The sequence below is a fragment of the Callithrix jacchus genome, chromosome 9 (assembly GCF_049354715.1).
Source record: "Callithrix jacchus isolate 240 chromosome 9, calJac240_pri, whole genome shotgun sequence".
NCBI lineage: Eukaryota > Metazoa > Chordata > Mammalia > Primates > Cebidae > Callithrix > Callithrix jacchus.
The window spans coordinates 47,543,622-47,563,507 of record NC_133510.1 but is presented as its reverse complement, the minus strand read 5'-3'; the positions used below and the strand labels follow the sequence as shown (position 1 = coordinate 47,563,507).

At 36.1% G+C, this 19,886-nt stretch overlaps 1 protein-coding gene across 32 annotated transcripts in view; it reads right to left on the bottom strand.

Annotated features, from left to right (window-relative positions):
• SOX5 (SRY-box transcription factor 5) overlaps positions 1-19,886 on the bottom strand; it is a 1,034,770-nt gene that overhangs the window by 187,813 nt on the left and 827,071 nt on the right. For 30 of the 32 annotated variants that reach the window (XM_035258425.3, XM_078339089.1, XM_078339088.1 and 27 more), the window contains one exon: positions 15,401-15,469. In XM_035258425.3, coding sequence (XP_035114316.1) covers positions 15,401-15,469 — 69 coding nt within the window. Of the gene's footprint in view, positions 1-15,400; positions 15,470-18,793; positions 18,940-19,886 lie in introns of those variants that run through there. The other 2 variants (XM_035258441.3, XM_035258440.3) reach the window with 1 other exon arrangement.

Here is a 19,886-nt window from a genome sequence, read left to right as displayed (position 1 = left end):
TCATGACATGGATGAGCATAGATGCAATGGATGAATCAGCATCTAATTACTCATTATTCAAAGCAGGTTTTGTTTACATGTATTAACATTTTATCTTATTTTGGCCACATAAGAGACACATAAATACTATTTAATAATGATAGTATTGTGAGAAGTGAGATTCACAAATTTCTAAGCTCCCCTTGTAACTATAAAGATTATTAGAATTTTCATGCTACCAGGGTACTAACGTTTCTTTATAAAAAGCAGCTATTTGCCAAGCATGGTGATTCACAGCTGTAATATCAGTACTTTGGGAGGCCGAGGCAAGAGGATCCCTTAAGGCTAGAAGTTTGAGACCAGCCCAGGCAACAGAAGCAGGCCCCCATCAGCTCTACAAAAAAAATTTTTTTAATTAGCTGGCCATGGTCATGTACCTGTGGTTCTAGCTACTCAGGAGGCTGCGGTGGGATGATTGCTGGACCCTTGAGCCCCTGCCCAGTTTGAGGCTGCAGTGAGTTATGATTGTACTACTGCAAGAGCCTAGGTAACAGAGTGAGAACCTGTTTCAAAAACAAAACACAGCTATTTACTAAAAAAATCTGATGGATAGTGATTTCTGCATTATGTTCACGTTTCAAGATGAATTGCTGAGGAATGATTTTCTATCATAAGCATAGGAATGACTGGGGTACAAAGCAATCAGGAAGAGAGTGTAAAAGAGAGGAACAAAAAAGATGTGAGCCAGAAGAAGACAGGTTAAAGTAACAATGCGTTCATGGAAGTACTTGTACACCTCAAGATCATGCCTGCAATACATTTAAGAGCAGTAGCCTTTTTTTAATCACAAAAAAGACATTCCATGTTTCAAGGGATCAAGATATAGAGAAGTCTTGCTTTACTGTTTCCCTTATGTGAGTGAAGCACCTGTTACAGCACAAAGCAGAAAGGATTTTTTTAAAAAACATTAGGAAACTAAGGAAAAAGCCTTCAATAAACAGTAGAATAGAGAGAAGCCTATCTGGGGAGAATGAGAATGAGCAGTATTTTATAGTTGGAGATAAAGTAAAACTAATTGCATAATGTGAAAATATGTAGCCAGAAAATTCATTTCCCAATTTAGGTTTTTAAAACGTAACAGGATATCAAAGAGGCCCTCTAAAGTAATTGAGTTTTACTTTACAAGAGCCTCGATTACTGTTTATCATAAGAGCCTTTCTCTTGAAGAAATACACTCTTCTTTTTATACTAGAACATCATTTTTTTTCCTTTATTTGGTTAGTTCACAAATCTCAATGATATGTTGTTAAACATTTTGATTCAAAATGAGTCAAATGGAGATACTAGCTCACTGTAAAAATTATCTTTAAAAAACACAGGGACCATCATGAACCAATGAAATATATGTTGTTAAAGTTTTTCATATATGCCTTCCAAAATAAACTAATTTTAGTGAATCAAAATTTAAGATTTCCTAATTGTTCTCTAAGTAAAGTGTCATTTACAATTTTTATAAAAACATTCAAATACTGTTCCAACTGTCTTTAGCATTAGACTTAATATTTGTTTCCAATTCCAGTTAAGCACAGTTGCTCTCATTTTGTGTTCATCAGTACTTACGGTCTTGATCTATTTCATATGATTAACCAGAACTAAGGTAAGACGCAGAAGAACAGGATCTACCCCTAATTAGTTATAGGACTTGGGCATGGCCCTTTTAATTGCTAAACCATACCTTCATCTACAAAAGAAGAAAATGCTGGACTGAATTATCTCAAAGGTCTCTTTTTCTATATTATTTTATTGATCAAAAAGTTCCAATTCATTACTACTCACAGTGTTGGTCTGTGACGAGGTCAGTAGTTTATCTGAAAGCATAGAATACCAACCTGCTTCCTTCACCAAACAACAACAACTTACAGTGAAAAAGAATGTCAGCTAAAGTGCGTCTAGCAAGCTCCTTATTTTATTAAGCACCTGTAGCAGTTCACAGACTGGCCTGAGTTCCACACTGTCCTAACACATTCTTCCTGCTCACTCAAATGACTATCTTTGAGCATACCCCAGTTTTTACAGCAATATAAGCATTAGTAGTCTTCTATTTTATGGCATGAGAATAGTGAAATAATTTATAGGATCAAGAATTGCACCCACCAAGCATGCAGTCGGCAGTTCATTAAATAGCTAAGAGATTATACAGCAAGTTTAGCCTACCAGGTGCACAGGCACAAGCCAAGGAAGCTTGAAAAATTAACTATGACTATGGTTATTACCATATCTCCAAATTTAAAATTGGGACATATGAACTGACAGAAACAAGTTTATTTATGGGTTATCAAATTGAAACCAGTTATTTAAATAGACAGCAACGGTGTTCACAGGAGGGTCAGTATCATTGAAGTACACGGCATCTGTATCTTATCAGGGGTTCAAAAAATACAAAATTGTGTGAATACAATTTCAAAATATAAGTGTCTTAGAAAATTCAAAGAATGATACACATGTACTATACACATAAGCCTAATCACTAAGTGTAAAAAATTGTTATTTTCAGGAATTCCTATTTGTGGAACTTACAGCTCAGTAAATCTGAATATATTTTCATTAGAACAGTCTCAAAACTATGTTTGAAATAAAAGAAGAAATATATCCTTACGTTATTTTATTATATAACTATGATATTTCAGTTAGAGATAATGAAATATTTTAAGAATACATGTTAAATATTAAATATTTACACAACAAGGGAAGGAGGAGGTGAATTAAGATTCTCTCTCAGGGTAAAAATTACTATCTATGTTAGTGGATAACTAACATAGATTATTCAGGTGCTCTGAGGCATCCACTTGGTCAAAGCCAGCTGCTCATATAAACAATGTTACATATTTTTTAATTTGGAAATTTCATCACAAATGTATATAAATGCTTAACCATGGATTCATTTCACAAATTGTGACCTTAACAACAATGCTTTTTCTTTCACCCTTTGAAGCTATTTGCTTGTGAAATAATTTTTGTCTGTCCTATATATACATACACATATACCACAATTCTATATACATCACTTCATTTTAAATGTCTTTTAGTGCTCCTGAGTCTGACTGATGTAAGATGTTATTTTGAACATGCCAAAGCATCTAAACGGCTCCAGTCTTTTCTTTTCAGCCTGCATTCCTTGATAAGTGGCAAAGCTTCCCACTTATCAGTCACTCAAAATGACTGTAGCTGTCAGTTGTGTACAAAGCGCAATCAGTTTGGAAGCGGAGACACCAGCATTTTTCTTCTCAGCTTGAAGCAAACACGTTTTGACTGCTAGTCATTCAATTTTAAAGCATCCTCAATTAGGGGCGGATGAAGATATAAAGAAAACACATCCTAAATACCTCCAGCAGGCAACAGAAAAATTTTATTGTTATCTGTTGATTTACCTTACGGCAGCCCTATCCCTCCTCTTTTCCTGGCTGCATGACACGGGTGCTCATGACAACACACCCTCTATCATGAAAAGATTGCCATAATATATTACACTAACACTCTGGGAAACCTCCTTTTGGGTTTATTTATTTATTTATTTCTCTCTCTCTCTCTCTCTCTCTCTCTCTCTCTCTCTCTCTCTGTTTCTCTCTCTCACACATCACCCCATAGAAAATCAAATAATTGACTTTTAAAATTAAAACAAACAATCTTTTCAACTTACTGTTAATTACTGATCAAGTTTTTATTCAACGAAAACATCAAATCCAATTGGATAATGAAAAGAAAAAGGAAAAAGGCCAGAGAAATGAACTATGCATGGGAGGGAAAAACAAAAAGAGCAAAAAAAAATCCCGAGTGGCTATGTCAGACAACTCAGCAAAGGGTATAGATATCAGGTTTGGCAGAGCCATGAAAAGGGACACAGAAGTAGAAAGAGAATTAAAAGTGTATTCGGAACTAAATGGTGGTAATTAGAGGAGAAAAATTATACACAGATATATACACACAGACATACACATACAATAAACAGAGAGGATAAAGGAAAAGTAAATGATTAAAAAAAAGATATATAGAAACCTGAGTGTGTATGAACTCATATACTATGTACACACATAAATATAAATCTATAATTAAATGTGTATATGACATTAAAACTTGCTCAGTTTACTTATTTTAGTTAAACATTTATGTGCATTATAAAAGTTAGATCACCTTTTCTAATTTACTACATAGATACAAGTCTCAAGATAATTCTTTCTAAAGAGATGATATTTATCTGCTATAAGCATAACATCCTACTTTTTAGCATTTATCAGTAAAATTTTAGTTGTATTCAATATTTGTATATGCGGAACATGTCTTTTCCCGATTTATAAATATTTATTTTCACCATTTATAAAAGGACAATCTCTTACTGTATGTTACTGCAGAAAGCAAAAATAAATTACTTTTTAAAAAAATCCTGCCAAATTTGCCAATTTGATGGATTTAACTCATTTGAAAAGACCAACTACTCTTATTTTCCAGAGATCATCTGAATTAAATCACTCATTACTATTCTAGTAAGAAGAGGGAGGAAGATGGCACCCTTTCAGTTTACAAAGTACTCAACTGTCAGAATCTCAGAATAACCACACACACACACCCACATACACACACACACAGGCCTCAGTTCTATCATCTATAAAATGGATATAATAACACAAACTTACTGAATTCTTGTGCTGATAATGTAAGACGACCTCTGTAGAGTGCCAAATACTTACTCTGCAATAGGCTGCTTCTTCTTACTAGTACTGTACAAAGGGAGATCATATTTTTTCCCTATTTATGATATCAAGTCAAAAATTTATCAAAATAGAATGACATTTCAAAGGTGTTATAATAAATCGTTAATGGCTTACAAATCCTAAGATTACTAATTTAACCTTATTGCTACTAGAACTACTAATCTTTAAGATAGGAGATTTATGTACCTTAAACTGTTTGATAGGGTTACAAATCCGTCTCTACTAAAAATACAAAAATTAGCTGGGCATGGTGGTGCATGCCTGTAGTCCCAGCTACTCGGGAGGCTGAGGCAGGAGAATTGCTTGAACTCAGGAGGCGGAGGTTGCAGTGAGCTGAGATCATGCCATTGCACTCCAGCCTGGGTAACAAGAGTGAAACTTCATCTCAAAAAAAAAAAAAAAAAAAAAAAAAGATCACTCTAGCAGCTACATAAAAAAATCAACCTGTGGGTAAATAAAGGAAATAGGGTGACCGACATGATTAGGAGCTAACTGTAGTAGTCTGAGATATGATGGTGAATTAGACCAGAGTGACATTGGTCAATTTGACAGATAATGGGTACAAAAGCAACGTAGATGGATTAGTTGCAAAATGTGAAAGAATGAGGATTCTAGGATGGCTCCTAGGTATTCACCACAGAAAACAGGCAAATGGAATCATATTCAGAGGAGGAGAAACTGGGAAAGAATGAATTTGGGGATGATAATTGAAGGATATGTCTTTAAAATGTGAACTTTGAGGTGCCTATTAGGTGTCCATTTGTATTAGTCTGTTCTCACACTGCTAATGAAGACATACCCAAGACTGGGTAATTTACAGAGGAAAGAAGTTTAATAGTGTTACAGTTCTATATGGCTGAGGAAGCCTCACAATCATGGTGAAGATGAACGAAGAGCAAAGGGACGTCTTACATGGCAGCAGGCAACAGACAGCTTGTGCAGGGGACTACAGGCATGCACCACCATGCCCAGCTAATTTTTGTATTTTTAGTAGAGGCGGATTTGTAACCCAATCAAACAGTTTAAGGTACATAAATCTCCTATCTTAAAGATTAGTAGAGTTCCAGTAGCAATAAGGTTAAATTAGTAATCTTAGGATTTGTAAGCCATTAACTATTTATAAAACCTTTTATAAAACCATCAGACTTATTCACTATCATGAGAACAGCATGGCAAAGACCCACCCCCATGATTCAATTACCTCTCACTGGGTCCCTCCCATGACATTGGAATTATGGGAGCTACAATTCGAGGAATAGATTTGGGTGGGGACACAGCCAAACCATATCACCATTTAAATGGAACTAAGGTACAGGACTGTAAAGATGAGGAGAGAAATTTAAGCTGGAGAGACATATTTTGCAAAATTACTTTCAGGGTGACATATAAAACCACTGACCAACTGAGACTATTTAGAAAGTAAGTGTATATATGGAAGTCAGATGATGGAGCATTATCACAATTCAGCCTTTTAAGGATGGGAAGAGAATCTACCAAATAAGATTGGGAATAAGAAATAGAGAGTTAAAGAGAAAAGCAAATTGTGGTGTTTCGGAGGCCAACTGAAAAGTATTACAAAAATGAGGGAGTGGCCAAATTTTTCAAATGCTGCTGTGAGATCAAGTATGATGAAGACTGAGAATTTGCCCCTTCTAGAAGGATCTCTTTACAGAATAAGCTATCCCAGTTTTCCCTTTTGTATTTGCTTCAAAGGAAAACTAGGAATAAACCTAGTGGCACAAAGGTATCCTTAATTCCTTACTCATCTTTTCTTTCCCAATTTATTCACCTGTTTGGCTCATTTTCTGAAGAATAATGGTGCTAAATACATACACCCCCCTAACACCAAGAGAGAGGAGAGAGAGAGAGAGAGAGAGAGAGAGAGAGAGAGAGAGAGAGAGAGAGAGAGAGAGAGAGACAGTCAGGGACAGAGAGAGAAGTCAGTTTTGCATTGTTTGTAAGTTACATGAAAATTTACTAGCAAAAGCTCAAAAGAATAGAAGTTAGTACTCTGTGTAGGGGGCTGAGGCATATTTGCCATATGTTAGAGATATCTGGAATGTATATCTTATATCATAATGTAACTGTGCTCTTCACAGACTAACCCATTTTGTTAGCATTCTGTTAATTTCAATGGCATTTATTTTTCTGCTTATTTGTTATCTCTTTTGAAAGACAGGAGATAGAAATTCATTCTAAAGACTTTGGGAGTACTCCCAGCTATAGCATTTAATTTACACACTAAAGTGCTTCATTTTGGACCAACATACTGACTTCAACCAACATTCCCAAATCTTTCTTTTGTTGTTGACTTGCTTTGTTTTGTTTTGTTTCCTACTACTTAAAAATTACCTTCCCAGGGGCTTATCTAAGCACTGATAGCCCCTATTTTGTTAAGAGGATATGGACTACAGAGGCCTCAGCTAGAAACAGTTCATTTGTCCACAGGTAATTTTGTTTGGGAAGAGGTTGAAAAGTCATGGGAAAAATGACTGTCATCTGCCTTCTGGGCCGGTCTCAATGATTCCAGAATGGCCATATTTACAACTAGTGAAAAAGCAGCTGTTCCAGACACATGGCAGATTTGGATAAAATGTTCCCAATGCTGAAGCCCACTGGTTCCGTGGCTCTGATATTTCAGTTTACATGCAGATCTCTCTTCTTTAGATTATAGCAACACTAACCAAAGTTTAAACAATTATCTAAATAGATTAAATGAACCCAGGATTCACTTCAGAAATCATACTGCAAAGATTGGAGAAGAAAGAAATACAGAAATGGGAAAACAGGAAAATAAAAGTAATAAGAAAATTTGAGATTCCAGATACATAATGAAATAAAAAATGTCCTTCCATTATATGCTTTTTAAAATATTTTAAGTTATAAAACCAGGATTACAACTTCTAAACAATGTTATAAACAACACATCAATATAGTAATCAACTTAAAACAATACAGACTTTGTTATTTCAAATAGGGTCTCAATAAAAATATTAAAAAGTTCAAAATATCAAGAACATAGAGTAGTTAAAAATCCTGTGTCAATATAACCTCTCATGTTTGATAAATTCATCTAAAACAGGAGGTCAGAGGCATAGAAAGCACATTTCCCGGAAAAGGGGATTCGCGATGTTTTATTTATTCATAAGAGTTTGGAGCAATTTATGGAGATAATAAGACCAATAACATAAGGAGAAAAAAATAACAGAAATTGGCAGTTGGGAGTGAGAGAAGAGTAGATTCAGCATCCTCATGAAAAGGCAGTGTCAAGGAACACTTTATATTTGAACAAAAAGGGTTGAAAGTTATATGCAGTTTAATACTACCTACTCAACAGATTTAAGTAATACATAACCACATCTTGAGGAAAGGGAAAGCAATCGATATCAGAGTGGCAATAAGGGAGCTAGTAAATCGTCATGTTTCCAGGATCATGCTATTTAAAGTTGATACGTCAGAAATAGCATTATAATTAAATTTTTTGATAGAGAAGTAAATACTAGGAGCAGGTCTATCAAAAAATAAAAACTTGAAGATTTTAAAATGGCTCCTTCTGAGTAAAGAATAGTAAAGTAGGCCTATACTCCCAACACTTTAAAAGGCCAAGGTGGGCAGATCATGAGGTCAGGAGATCAAGACTGTCCTGGCTAACACAGTGAAACGCTGTCTCTACTAAAAATACAAAAAATTATCTGGGTGTGGTGGTAGGTGCCTGTAGTCTGAGCTACTTGGGAGTCTGAGGCAGGAGAATAGCTCGAACCTGGGAGGCAGAGGTTGCAGTGAGCTGAGATCACGCCATTGCACTACAGCCTAGGTGACAGAGCGAGACTCCATTTCAAAAAAAAAAAAAGCAGTAAAGTATAGAAAACGCGGCTCAAGATGATTGCTTTCATTTCTTTTCAGGACTTTCTTAGCCATGCAGCATGTGTTTTATCAATGAAGAAGAAAATAGATATACCTGTCAATCTGTATCTCTGTCTACAGAGACAGGTTTGTCTAGACAGAGAAATAAGATGAATGACTGGATTTCTACCATTAGGTAATTGCCAGGAGACAATTAAGAAAAAACAAAACAAAACAGAGAACACTTAAGGAATTTTAAAGTGGCTCCCACTGAGTGAAAGGACAGAGGTGCAGTCAGTTATCCTTATGAACTCTATAGGGAAGGCCACCTGTATTCTCAAATGAAAGCTCTACAACCAGAAAATACAAAGAAAAAAGTCATCCTTAAAGCTACTTCTTTGTATTTACATGTTTCCTCCTCTACTAATCTATCTGAATGCCAAGAAACCGTACCCTGTTCAGTTATGATGTATTTTATTTCATATAGCAAAACATTAGTTGGAGCTCAGAGCACTTTGGTTCCAATGAAATGAAACCTTTATCACAAATTGGTTGAGCCCATGACTGCAACTTAATGGTTCAATTGTACATAAATCAAGTTATATTTTTACCGTATAGGAATAAGTTCCCAGGGAAAGAAAACTCTTTTTTTTTTTTTTTTTTTTGAGACAGAGTTTCGCTCTTGTTACCCAGGCTGGAGTGCAATGGCGCGATCTCGGCTCATCGCAACCTCCGCCTCCCGGGTTCAGGCAATTCTCCTGCCTCAGCCTCCTAAGTAGCTGGGATTACAGGCACGCACCACGGTGCCCAGCTAATTTTTTGTATTTTTAGTAGAGACGGGGTTTCACCATTTTGACTAGGATGGTCTCGATCTCTTGACCTCGTGATCCACCCGCCTCGGCCTCCCAAAGTGCTGGGATTACAGGCGTGAGCCACCGCGCCCGGCCAAGAAAACTCATTTTAAAACTTTGAGGCATTAAGCCTTAAATGGTAGAATATTGGTAAAATAAAAATGAACTGGGACAAAACTCCGGTAACTTGGAATCAAGCCATCGTTCCACAAGAAACAACTTATGTGACACTGGGAAAAATTTCTAACCTTACTTAGTTTTAGTTTACAAACATCAAAATGAGAGATAGGTCTAAATAAAGCCTTTCTAAAAACCTCCTGTAGTTCTAAAATCATATGAATTTGGAATACTGACAGTTTTTAGTGACTACTGCCATGTAAAGAATATTCTTTTTTTTTTTTTCCTAGAAATCCTCCTCTTGCTGGAAACTTTCATGAATTGCCCATCATCGGAAATACAGAAAGAACACATTTTTCTCTCTAATGACTTTGGCAAAATGTTTAGCCCATGTACTAGCTAAATACCAGTCAGGATACCACTTAACCTTCAGAGAACCAGGTGTGTGTTAGGCATCATATTTCCTTTTCTATAGATTGGAGTAATGAAACTCAGAGGAATAAACTATTTTCCCCAGATCACACAGCAGATACCAGGTGTGAAGATGCAAAGACTGAATTCTGGTGTATCTTATTCCAGAACACTGTTCTCAAACATTTTTTTAAAAACTATTTAACATAATTAAAACTGCATTTCATACAGGTAAATATAATCATGTATCACCTAAAGCAACCAAGTTCTTTCATGTATACTATACAATGCCTGCCAAGCTAAGAATACAAAAGAATGGAAATATTTTCTTTGCTCTACCTTTAGGTCCAGACAGAATCAGTGACCCAAAGCTATGACTAGTCCTGCACATGCTTACCTTATGAATCAGAAACAATGACAGGAGATTATTAAATACCAATTCTTTGCTTGCAAGAGAACACAATGAACAATAGTTGGAAAAGTTAATCAGACAGGGAAATGGGGTACATTTTTGGAATCTCTTATAAAAGTTCAAACACCAATGCCCTGGTGTGGGAATCATAAAAAATGCAGTTGAAAAGAAGTACAAAAGTATAGTATCTTTAAACTTGCACTTAAAAAATATCTTAAGTAGATTTCATGCTAGAATACATTTTTGGATTAGCACTATCAGATGCTATAAAGAAACTTAAATTCCATTAAGTATTACTGAAAAGGCGTAGGAAACTTCTAACTAGGACTTGCTTGTCACACACATTCCCGAAGCTATAGAAACCCTGTCTCACCAGAAGTTTCAAGACTAAAGGAAACTTAGGTCTCCAGGAACACTCAATTTGTTGTCCCAATGGAAGCTGAGCAGAGGTCACTCAGTCACTTCCTGTAAAACAGTGAATCAGGTCAAGATGAACCACTGGTCTAGGATCACTCCCGGAAACATAAATCAACTAACTATCAATATTAGAAACAGGTTGATTTAATGTAAAAAAAGAAAACAGAAAATAAAAGTGCTAAAAGATGAGGACTATAGAATAGTCAACAGAAAAAGAGGGGGAGAAAAAAGCTTCCCCTCCCCCAAAAATCTAGAAAGATATCTTATTCTGATATATTTATAAATTTCATCTCATGTATTAATGTGCATTAAAGTTAGCTTGATACAGTAAGTTGAAATAAAAAATTTCTCTTTTAAGTCAATAAACAAAAATATTAGGAGATACTGCTGAAGAGTAGAAAAATAAGACAAACTTCTTAGTGTTCCTAAAATTAACAGTCTCATAGAGAAGTGAACTTGTTCTTGAGAGAAGATGGATGTTTCTGGTATTTGTAAACTGATTTATGATACTGCAAACAATAACAGAAAACATTCTTAATGAATTAGGTGCGTAAACTCTGCAGAAGACTGTAACCCTTCAAAGTATTTATAAGAAGAAATGTAGACTGAGTTTTTAATCCAGTCATCATTATGCAGTTTTAGAGCTAAGGTTGCTTCTAAAGAAATAAAAACATAGAAAGAACTGATCCTAAACAATTAAATAAAATCGGCTCACTTGCAGATTCTTGTGGCATTTTCTCTAGAGTAGGTTTACTATACAGTTAAACCTACCATCACTCTTTTCATCAGAGGTTGGGAAAAAATTAAGAAGATCAAGAAAAATCTGAAATAACCTGGATATGTGATGATTAATTCTGGGTGTCAACTTGTCTTGATTAAGGATCACATAGAAAGCTGCGGGGTGTGTTGTGAGGTTGCTTTCAGAGGAGATTAGCATGTGAGTCTAAGTGGGAAACAAACACCCTCTCAATGTGGGCAGGCACCATCCAATGTGCTGAGGATCGAAAACAGAGAAAAGGTGAATGCGTGGCTCTGTCTGCTGGAACTGGGATACAGTCTTCTTCTGTCCTAACAACACTTTCAGACTCCTTGATCTTTGTACTTTCGCAGCTTCCAGGGTTCTGAAGCCACTGGCCTTGGAGTGAGAGTTGTATCAACAGCTTCCCTAGTTCTGAGGCCTTTGGACTTGGACTGAGAACCATGCTGCCAGCCTCCCAGAGTCTCCAGATTGCAGAAGGCCTGTTGCAGGACTTAGCCTCCATAACCATAATTGTGTGAGCCAATCACCCAGTAAGTGCCCTCTCACATATCTAACAATATATACACCTAAATCATCTATATCTATATCATCTATATCTATGTCTTCTATTGATTCTATGACTCTGGAGAACCCTGAGTAATATACTAAGGTATTAGAGTATGTAAATGTTTGTGTATACACACAAATATACAAACTTGTTCATACTTTTTAAATCAAATGATACATATTTCAAATGGAATTAAAATGTCTAAATTGATGTCTCTTTAGTGAGATCTTACAAGAACAATAAGCAAAATGTGAGAAATATTATCTTTCCTGTCATTTAACATATCCATCAAATGAAAAAAAATTGCCCAGCTCTAACATTTAACTTAGCAATCGAATCCACCCAGCAGATATGCCTAACCCATCTGATGTAGTGGATTCCTTTGCTAAAATTGGACCAATTGGACCTTTTGTATTCATACATGAAACAAATATTTTAAAGGCATACTTAATTGTGGACTATAATACACTGCTGTCTACTACTCCATCAATATATACATTGTTTTCTAAGGTCTGGAACAACAACAGTGGTACCAAGCATCTAAGAAAGTACAAATCAGGATGAAGATGTAAGTCAGTGTATTTATTTCTACAAGGTATCAAGATACCAGATTTAAAAAAGAAAAAAATCAAAATACTAGATGAGTGTCTTCGAATATCAAATAAGATAATCTAGTAAATTATTTTGTGAGCATTCAATTATATATGCATTTTTAATTAAAATAAATATCATAATATTTGTTAACATTTCAATTGCCTTCCGTGATAGCAGATTCTATATTTACTAGTCTTCATCCTTGCCCTGTGATTCCAAGAAAAAGGAGGCAGTAGGAAGGAGGAGGAAAGGGACGAAAAAACATTCTAAAATGAAATATGGCAATAATTTATGTGGTGGGAAAAACGAGTCTGTTCTACATTTTTAATTTCCTATTTCTACATATGCCACTACCTCAGAGCTTCCCATAATTGTCTGAACAATCTCGCAATAGACTAAATAATTCAAATATATTGTTACTTTCATAACTATTAAGTGTTTATAAAACTTCTCCAAATTCACAATTTACAAAATATGTTTCAGAACTATGCTTTTAGTTAATGAATATACTAGAAGCTGTGAAAATGAATTTCTTTCAGGTTATCAGTCTTGCTCAGCACTCATTGGTTGCCTGAAAGGGTTCTGACTGTCACTTTCATTTATCTGCAGCCTAGAAAGAAGACAAATACACATATATAATATCTCGATATCTCAATGTTTCCCTCTAATTACTTTTAGTGGGACTTTATTTCCTTTAGGGACTTTTTTCCCCCCACTATGAAACAGTGGAGGCTGGCCATTTAACACTTCGATCAAATGGAAATTCTAAGCTTTTAAAATTCTCATACTCCACAAAAGTTCTATTGCTGGTCAGAAAACTGCTTCTTATTTTAGCTTCACCAGTTTCTGATTGTGTGGTCTTGGGCATGCTGTTGAACTTGGCCTTTGCTCTCTGGAACGTAGTTTCTATAGTCATAGAAATTCTAGAACATATCATTTTAAGTGCTTTTCATTAAAAAATGTTCTGACTTATAAATTATGGTGTTTCATGCTCTCAAGCAAGAATCCATCCATTTCAACTTTTTGTCCTTATGACAGGACTTAAAATCCACATTGTGAATGTAGTGGTCATAATGGTGGAATAATTCCTAAGAAAGCACTGAAGGTGTTGCCTAATCCAGTTGGTCAGAACACAGTTTATTGAGCCTTTCACACATTTACAATATGAGTTTAAATGTGTTTTTGTCATTCTGTTTAACAAGGGACTTATTTCAGTATCATACAAATTATAAAATCTAAAACTATTGGTTTACTTATCAAACTGCAGTGAAATCAAGTGACTACCACATTGCTGATTATGGATTACTTTACTTAGAATAAGAAAGTGCCATACCAATATTAATCCCTATGTTTTGATAATGAATAAAATTTTAAATACAGATAACTAGGTACCATCAAGTAAAAAGTCTGTGTACTTTGACTGAACAACATGAAGTTCAACGAACAGTTGTAAACCACTGAAATGAATAGCCACACTTCAGCTATGAATGGATTATAACATGTTAGAAATGTGCTGATCACAATTACAGTTAAGGAAGGAAAAGATCCCTGGCTGGAACATCTTACTGAGCATCCACTGTCTCCCTGAAACTGTCTACGGGTCATTAAAATCCCAGGTAGAATAAGACAGAAGAACAGTGAGTGATAGGTCTGTTAAATCCATTGAAATGAAGTGTGCCTGACTCAATTAGATAAAATGGGAGAAATCTGGTTGGCAAAGAGGTAAAAACATAATTAATAAAGAGTGAAATAATTTTGACACATTTGCTTCCTGTCATTTATGATATTTATACTTAATAAAATATGTTGGATCTCAAGACATAACTAAGAGAATCATGAATTTCTCTCCAGATCAGCATACTGCAAAGCTAACAGCTGCCTCCAGATGGATGATGTTACATGGGTTGGATTCACACTTACAGGAATCAGATTCCTCGATAGTCATAGTAAGTGAGTATTGAGCATTTACTATGTGCTCGACACTGTGCTAAGGCTCTTTATCCATGATTTCCTTTAATCCTCAGGAATTTCTATGTGAAATAAGTGCTGTTCAGAAATTAAACTGTCAGAAGGGAAACAAACGTGAACTTTTGTCAAAGTTTATGACACCAGCAAGTGGTGGAAACAAGACATCACTGGAAACGTTTTTTCTTTTTGTTATCAATACAGCGACTTCATTCTGTATTGACGCCCCTTATTATTGCAAATTTCCATATAATAAAAATATGGAGGTCCTACGGCCTTCAGCCTTGTTTTCTCCAAGCAAAACCACGGGTAAATTGACTTGAACACCAAATTATTATCGACCCTATGCTCCACCTTTATCACACATGGCTCTCGGGTATATAATAAAAAAGTTCCCTCTGGCACTCCTCTTAACTGAAAACCTAGGTACCTTTCTGCTTCGGTTCCCTGCCCCTACCCAGTTAAGAACACTTATAGACACATTTTAACAGTAACATATAAAGAAAATGAAACCTTTATCAACAATAATTTCTTCTCAGTATAAGATGAAAATAACTATTAGCTTGCTTAGATTGAAGCTCCCTGACACAATAGGGCCTGTGACTGACAAACACCATTTGCAAGATTCACATGGCAGTAATTTTTATTTTGGAGGTCATTTCAGTTAGGTATTTAAGAATAAGAAACAGAATATATATATTTTTAAATTATAAGTATATTGAAATTATGATTTCTGACCTGGATCTGTTGCTGGAGCAAATTGATTTTGTGTTGTTGCTGCAGAAGCTGCTGCTGTTGTCTTGCAATCTGCGGAGAAATTGCACATGAGAAATTTACAAGTATATTGTAGTCCCAGAGGGAAGTTACTAATGTTCTGTTTCTCTAAGTTTGATTTGACATTGAATAAGATGATGAAAATAGATGTGTCTGTGCTCCTAAACTTTTAGCAATTCATACTAAGTAAGATCAAGGAAGATATTCAATCTTTAGAAGCAGTTATGTTTCTTTTGGCCTAAAACAAATGAAGCCTAAGACACTATGACAGTGATCAACCCCAGAAAGAAATGTCTGGTTTTCAAGCATCCCTCTTCTTAGTGATACCTTAAGAAGGCGCTGCTTCTGACATTCTCAGCCTTTTTCTATAACAGTGTTTCACAAATGGGGAGGGGTAGGTTTAAGACTGAGGAGTTCAGAGTAGCACAAAGTATTGCAAGACACTGGATTTATTAGTAAAGTTTTTGGTAATTTTTTGTTTTTAGATAAATAATTTTCTCATTACTGCCTCTCACAAACCCCTAACTACCAACTCAACACATACCATTGTCGTTTCTGTTTCCATTTCTCTACCAGAATGATTCTTAAGAAGATTGTCAATCACACCCATTATTTAAAAATTCTGAAGCATTTATCAGTTCTCGCCTTTTGATGTCTCATCAGAATTCAACACTCAAATGCTTTCCTTTGATCATGAACTTTCTCTGTTGGCTTCTGTGACATCATACTTCCCTGGTTTCATTTCTACCTCTCATGTCTTTTCCTTCTTAGTCACCTTTAATGGCTCTTTCCAGCCACTAAATGTTGTAATTCTCTCAATTTTAGATTTTTGCTCTTTTCCTTCGTACTTACTTCCACACGTAAGCCAAGTACTTCTAAATTTGTTTCTCTAGCCTAGATCTTTGTTTTAATCATCAGATCCACTTATTGAGAGACTTATTCAAAGGTACCTCAAGTTCAACAGGCCCAAAACTAAATTTGAGATTTAGCCTTCCATATAGTCATCTTAAATATTTCCTAACTTAGGGAACAGCACAATGACTTCCCATACCCACTGTTGTTTGCACTTACAACACTCCCTACATTTACTTAACATTATGCCCATGCTATGACTTCATATTTGTTTATTTATTTGTTATTCACATCTTTCTGTCTCCTAAGGAGAAGTCTATAAATTCAGTGATAGTAGAGGCCATGTAAATTTTAATCACTATTCACAGGAAGTCCATTATAAAGGAATGCTGAATGGACATCTGATAAGAAGAATGCATTAATAGATGAGATGAAAATTGTAAACATTTAATCGCATGGGATAGGATGTAACTTCTAACATCTTAAAACTTATCACTGTCTTATAAATAAGTTCTAGATCTCATTCTCATCAAGTAATAATCGCCATTATTTTCATTAAAAAAAAAAATCTTAGCCTCTGTATCCAAAAGTAAAAAATACAGGAAAAAAAATGATACATCACCATGAATAAAAGTAGAGAACCCACGTGATGAGGATGAGTCTACATGGCTACACACAAAAAATTTTACCTCCTTTATGGATGTTGGTATAATTATAATTGTTTTAATACTTTAATTTTATCTTTGGACTATGGTAAAAAAAAGTTTTTTTCTTTCTTTTTTTTTTTTTTTTTTTTGAGACATAGTTTACTCTTGTTGCCCAGGCTGGAGTGCAATGGTATGATCTATGCCCACTGTAACCTCCTCCTCCCAGGTTCAAGCAATCCTCCTGCCTCAGCCTCCTGAATAGCTGGGACTACAGGTGCCCACCACCATGCCCAGCTATTTTTTTGTATTTTTACTAGAGACAGGGTTTCACCATGTTGGCCGGGCTGGTCGTGAACTCCTGACCTCAGGTGACCCACTCACCTCAGCCTCCCAAGTGCTGGGATTACAGACATGACCCACCATGCCTGACCCACAATTATTTTTCCTGAAGAAAGTGATAAAGGAGACAGTAGAAGAAGAAAGATTATCTTTTCTATTAAGTCTCATTCCTTCCTCCCACATATCAATATTTCAATTGCCATTTAAATCATTTTAATGAAACTTTCAGAATACTCCAGAACCTGACTACTTCAACCTCCTGTGCACTTTCTTCTGTTCACTGTGCCTTTGTCTGGACTGTTGTAATGGCCTCCATATGCTCTTTGTGTTTTGCTCCTGTTCCCTATAGTCTATCACAAACCAGCATCCTGAGAGTACTTCTTAAAATATAAGTCCACTTTGGGCATCCGAGTCAGGCAGATCACAAGGTCAGGAGTTCAAGACCAGCTTGGCCAACATAGTGAGACTAAAAGATTAGCCGGGCATGGTGGCAGGCACCTATATTCCCAGCTATTCAGGAGGCTGAAGCAGGAGAATCACTTGAACCTGGGGGGCGGAGGTTGTAGTGAGCATAGATTGCACCACTGCATTCCAGCCCAGGTGACAGTAAGAGACTCTGTCTCAAAAAAAGAAAAAGAAAAAAAATATATATATATATGTACACATATATATGTATATGTGTGTGTGATGTTATGCTATTCACCTCTCCAAAACTCTTTTCTCTCACTCATCAAAAAGGCCAGTGTGCATATAATGCCTTCAAGGCCCTATATGATTTGGCCTTCTTTTACCTCTGTGATTTCATATCATCTTTAATTTTTATTGTCATCCCACACCTGCCACATTGCATTCCTAACTGCCTCTTTTACATACCAAGCATGCTCCTGCCTTGAAGGATATTCCTGCTTCTGGGCCTTTGCACTTACTTTTTCCTCTGTCTGAAATACTCTGCCTAGATAGCCCCATGGCTCATTCCCATACATCCTACAGGTTTCTGCTCAAATGTTTTTAGTCAATAATGTCTTCCCTGAGCACCCATTTTAAAAGAACATAAACCCATAGATAATACCCTCATTCCCAATGCCCCGCTTAATTTTTCAACATAGTACTTACCAACATATAGTTTACAGTTTATTTATTGTCTACCCCTCTCAGCTAGATTTCAATATATGAGGGGTTTTTGTCCGTTTTATTTCCCATTCTATTCCCACTAACTAGAACAAAACCTGGCATCAAATTGGTGGTCAATGAATATTTGTCTAATTGATGAATGTGGGCTGGAGCTCAGAATCTGGAGGAAAGGCTCGTCAGTAAACAGGTCCTCTGGCATTGGTAACAGCTACATCAGGAGTATTAGAATGCACAGAATGGGAACATCTGACACTCAGTAGGGAGTGCTGGAAGGAGTATCAGAAAAAGACTTTAGAGGAGAAGATGCACCTTCCCTGACCCTTAAAGAATAAGTATTAAATGCCCTTCATGGAAGAATATGCTACCACAGAGTGGTACCTGTGCATACCTGCTATGTATGGTGGAGAAGCGCTGGGAGAGCTGAATGGGCTCTAGATACATGACCTGTGGCTATCACCCGGGATCTTCTCCCAGGCTGTGGAAGCAGCACCGCAGGACATCTCTCCTACACAGGAGAGAAATTCTTGAAGAACTTAGGGGTTTGTAAAGTTCCAAGAAGAATGTCAGCGGTCTTGGGAAACTATTAGAATCAAAGGATTCTAGAATCCTTTCATGATCTTCAGAGATGGGCCAAAATGTAAAAGAGAAAAAAAGAAACTTCCTCTCCATCAGTCATTGCTTAGATCTTTCAGGACATGTGTGCCCTCAGGCCCACCAAAGCAAATAGAGATTATCTACAAAAAATATCCCCGGCCAAGCTACATATTCGGAGACTCCTAGGATTCTCCAGAATTCAGTTGACTGAAAGATTCAGAGTTAAGGACAAGGAAAGAGTGCTGTTGTTTTATACTGTTACTGGCAAGCATTCCAAACTCTTCTATCATAGGGGTAAAGCATATGGGCCATATCCAAAAACAAGCCAAAAACATCTTTAATGAAAGTGATGAGGCACTTCATTAAAAATAAAACTAACAACTTTTAATCAGAGATAAACCATAAACCACCAAGCAGAGAAGAGTAAAAGAAAAATAGGGGGATGGAAAAAAGGAGCTCCTCAAACATAAACTGAGTATTTCTTCATGTCATTCAACCCTGCTAACTTGTACTTGGAAAGATGTTTAGAAGGTTTTTCTAGGATATGTAGACATGCAAATATTAAATAGTGGCCATCCTCCACTTGGGATGGTCTGTGGAATATGTCTAGAACATGGAACAGGAAAAGAACTTAGCCATGAAAAAGAGAGCCATACTTCTACATAAGGTGAAACTATGACACCTCCCCTCTATCATACCTTCCATTTACTACCAATTTCTTTAATAGTTCATAGGCACTGCCTCCATTTTCCTACTATGCATTTTCCAAGTCTTATTGTCTGATTTCGGCTACTAAAACACCATAGAAGCCTCACTCTTCAAGGCCGACAATGAGAATCTAAATGACAAATCTTGTTTCAATTTGATTATTAGAATGACTACTCTTC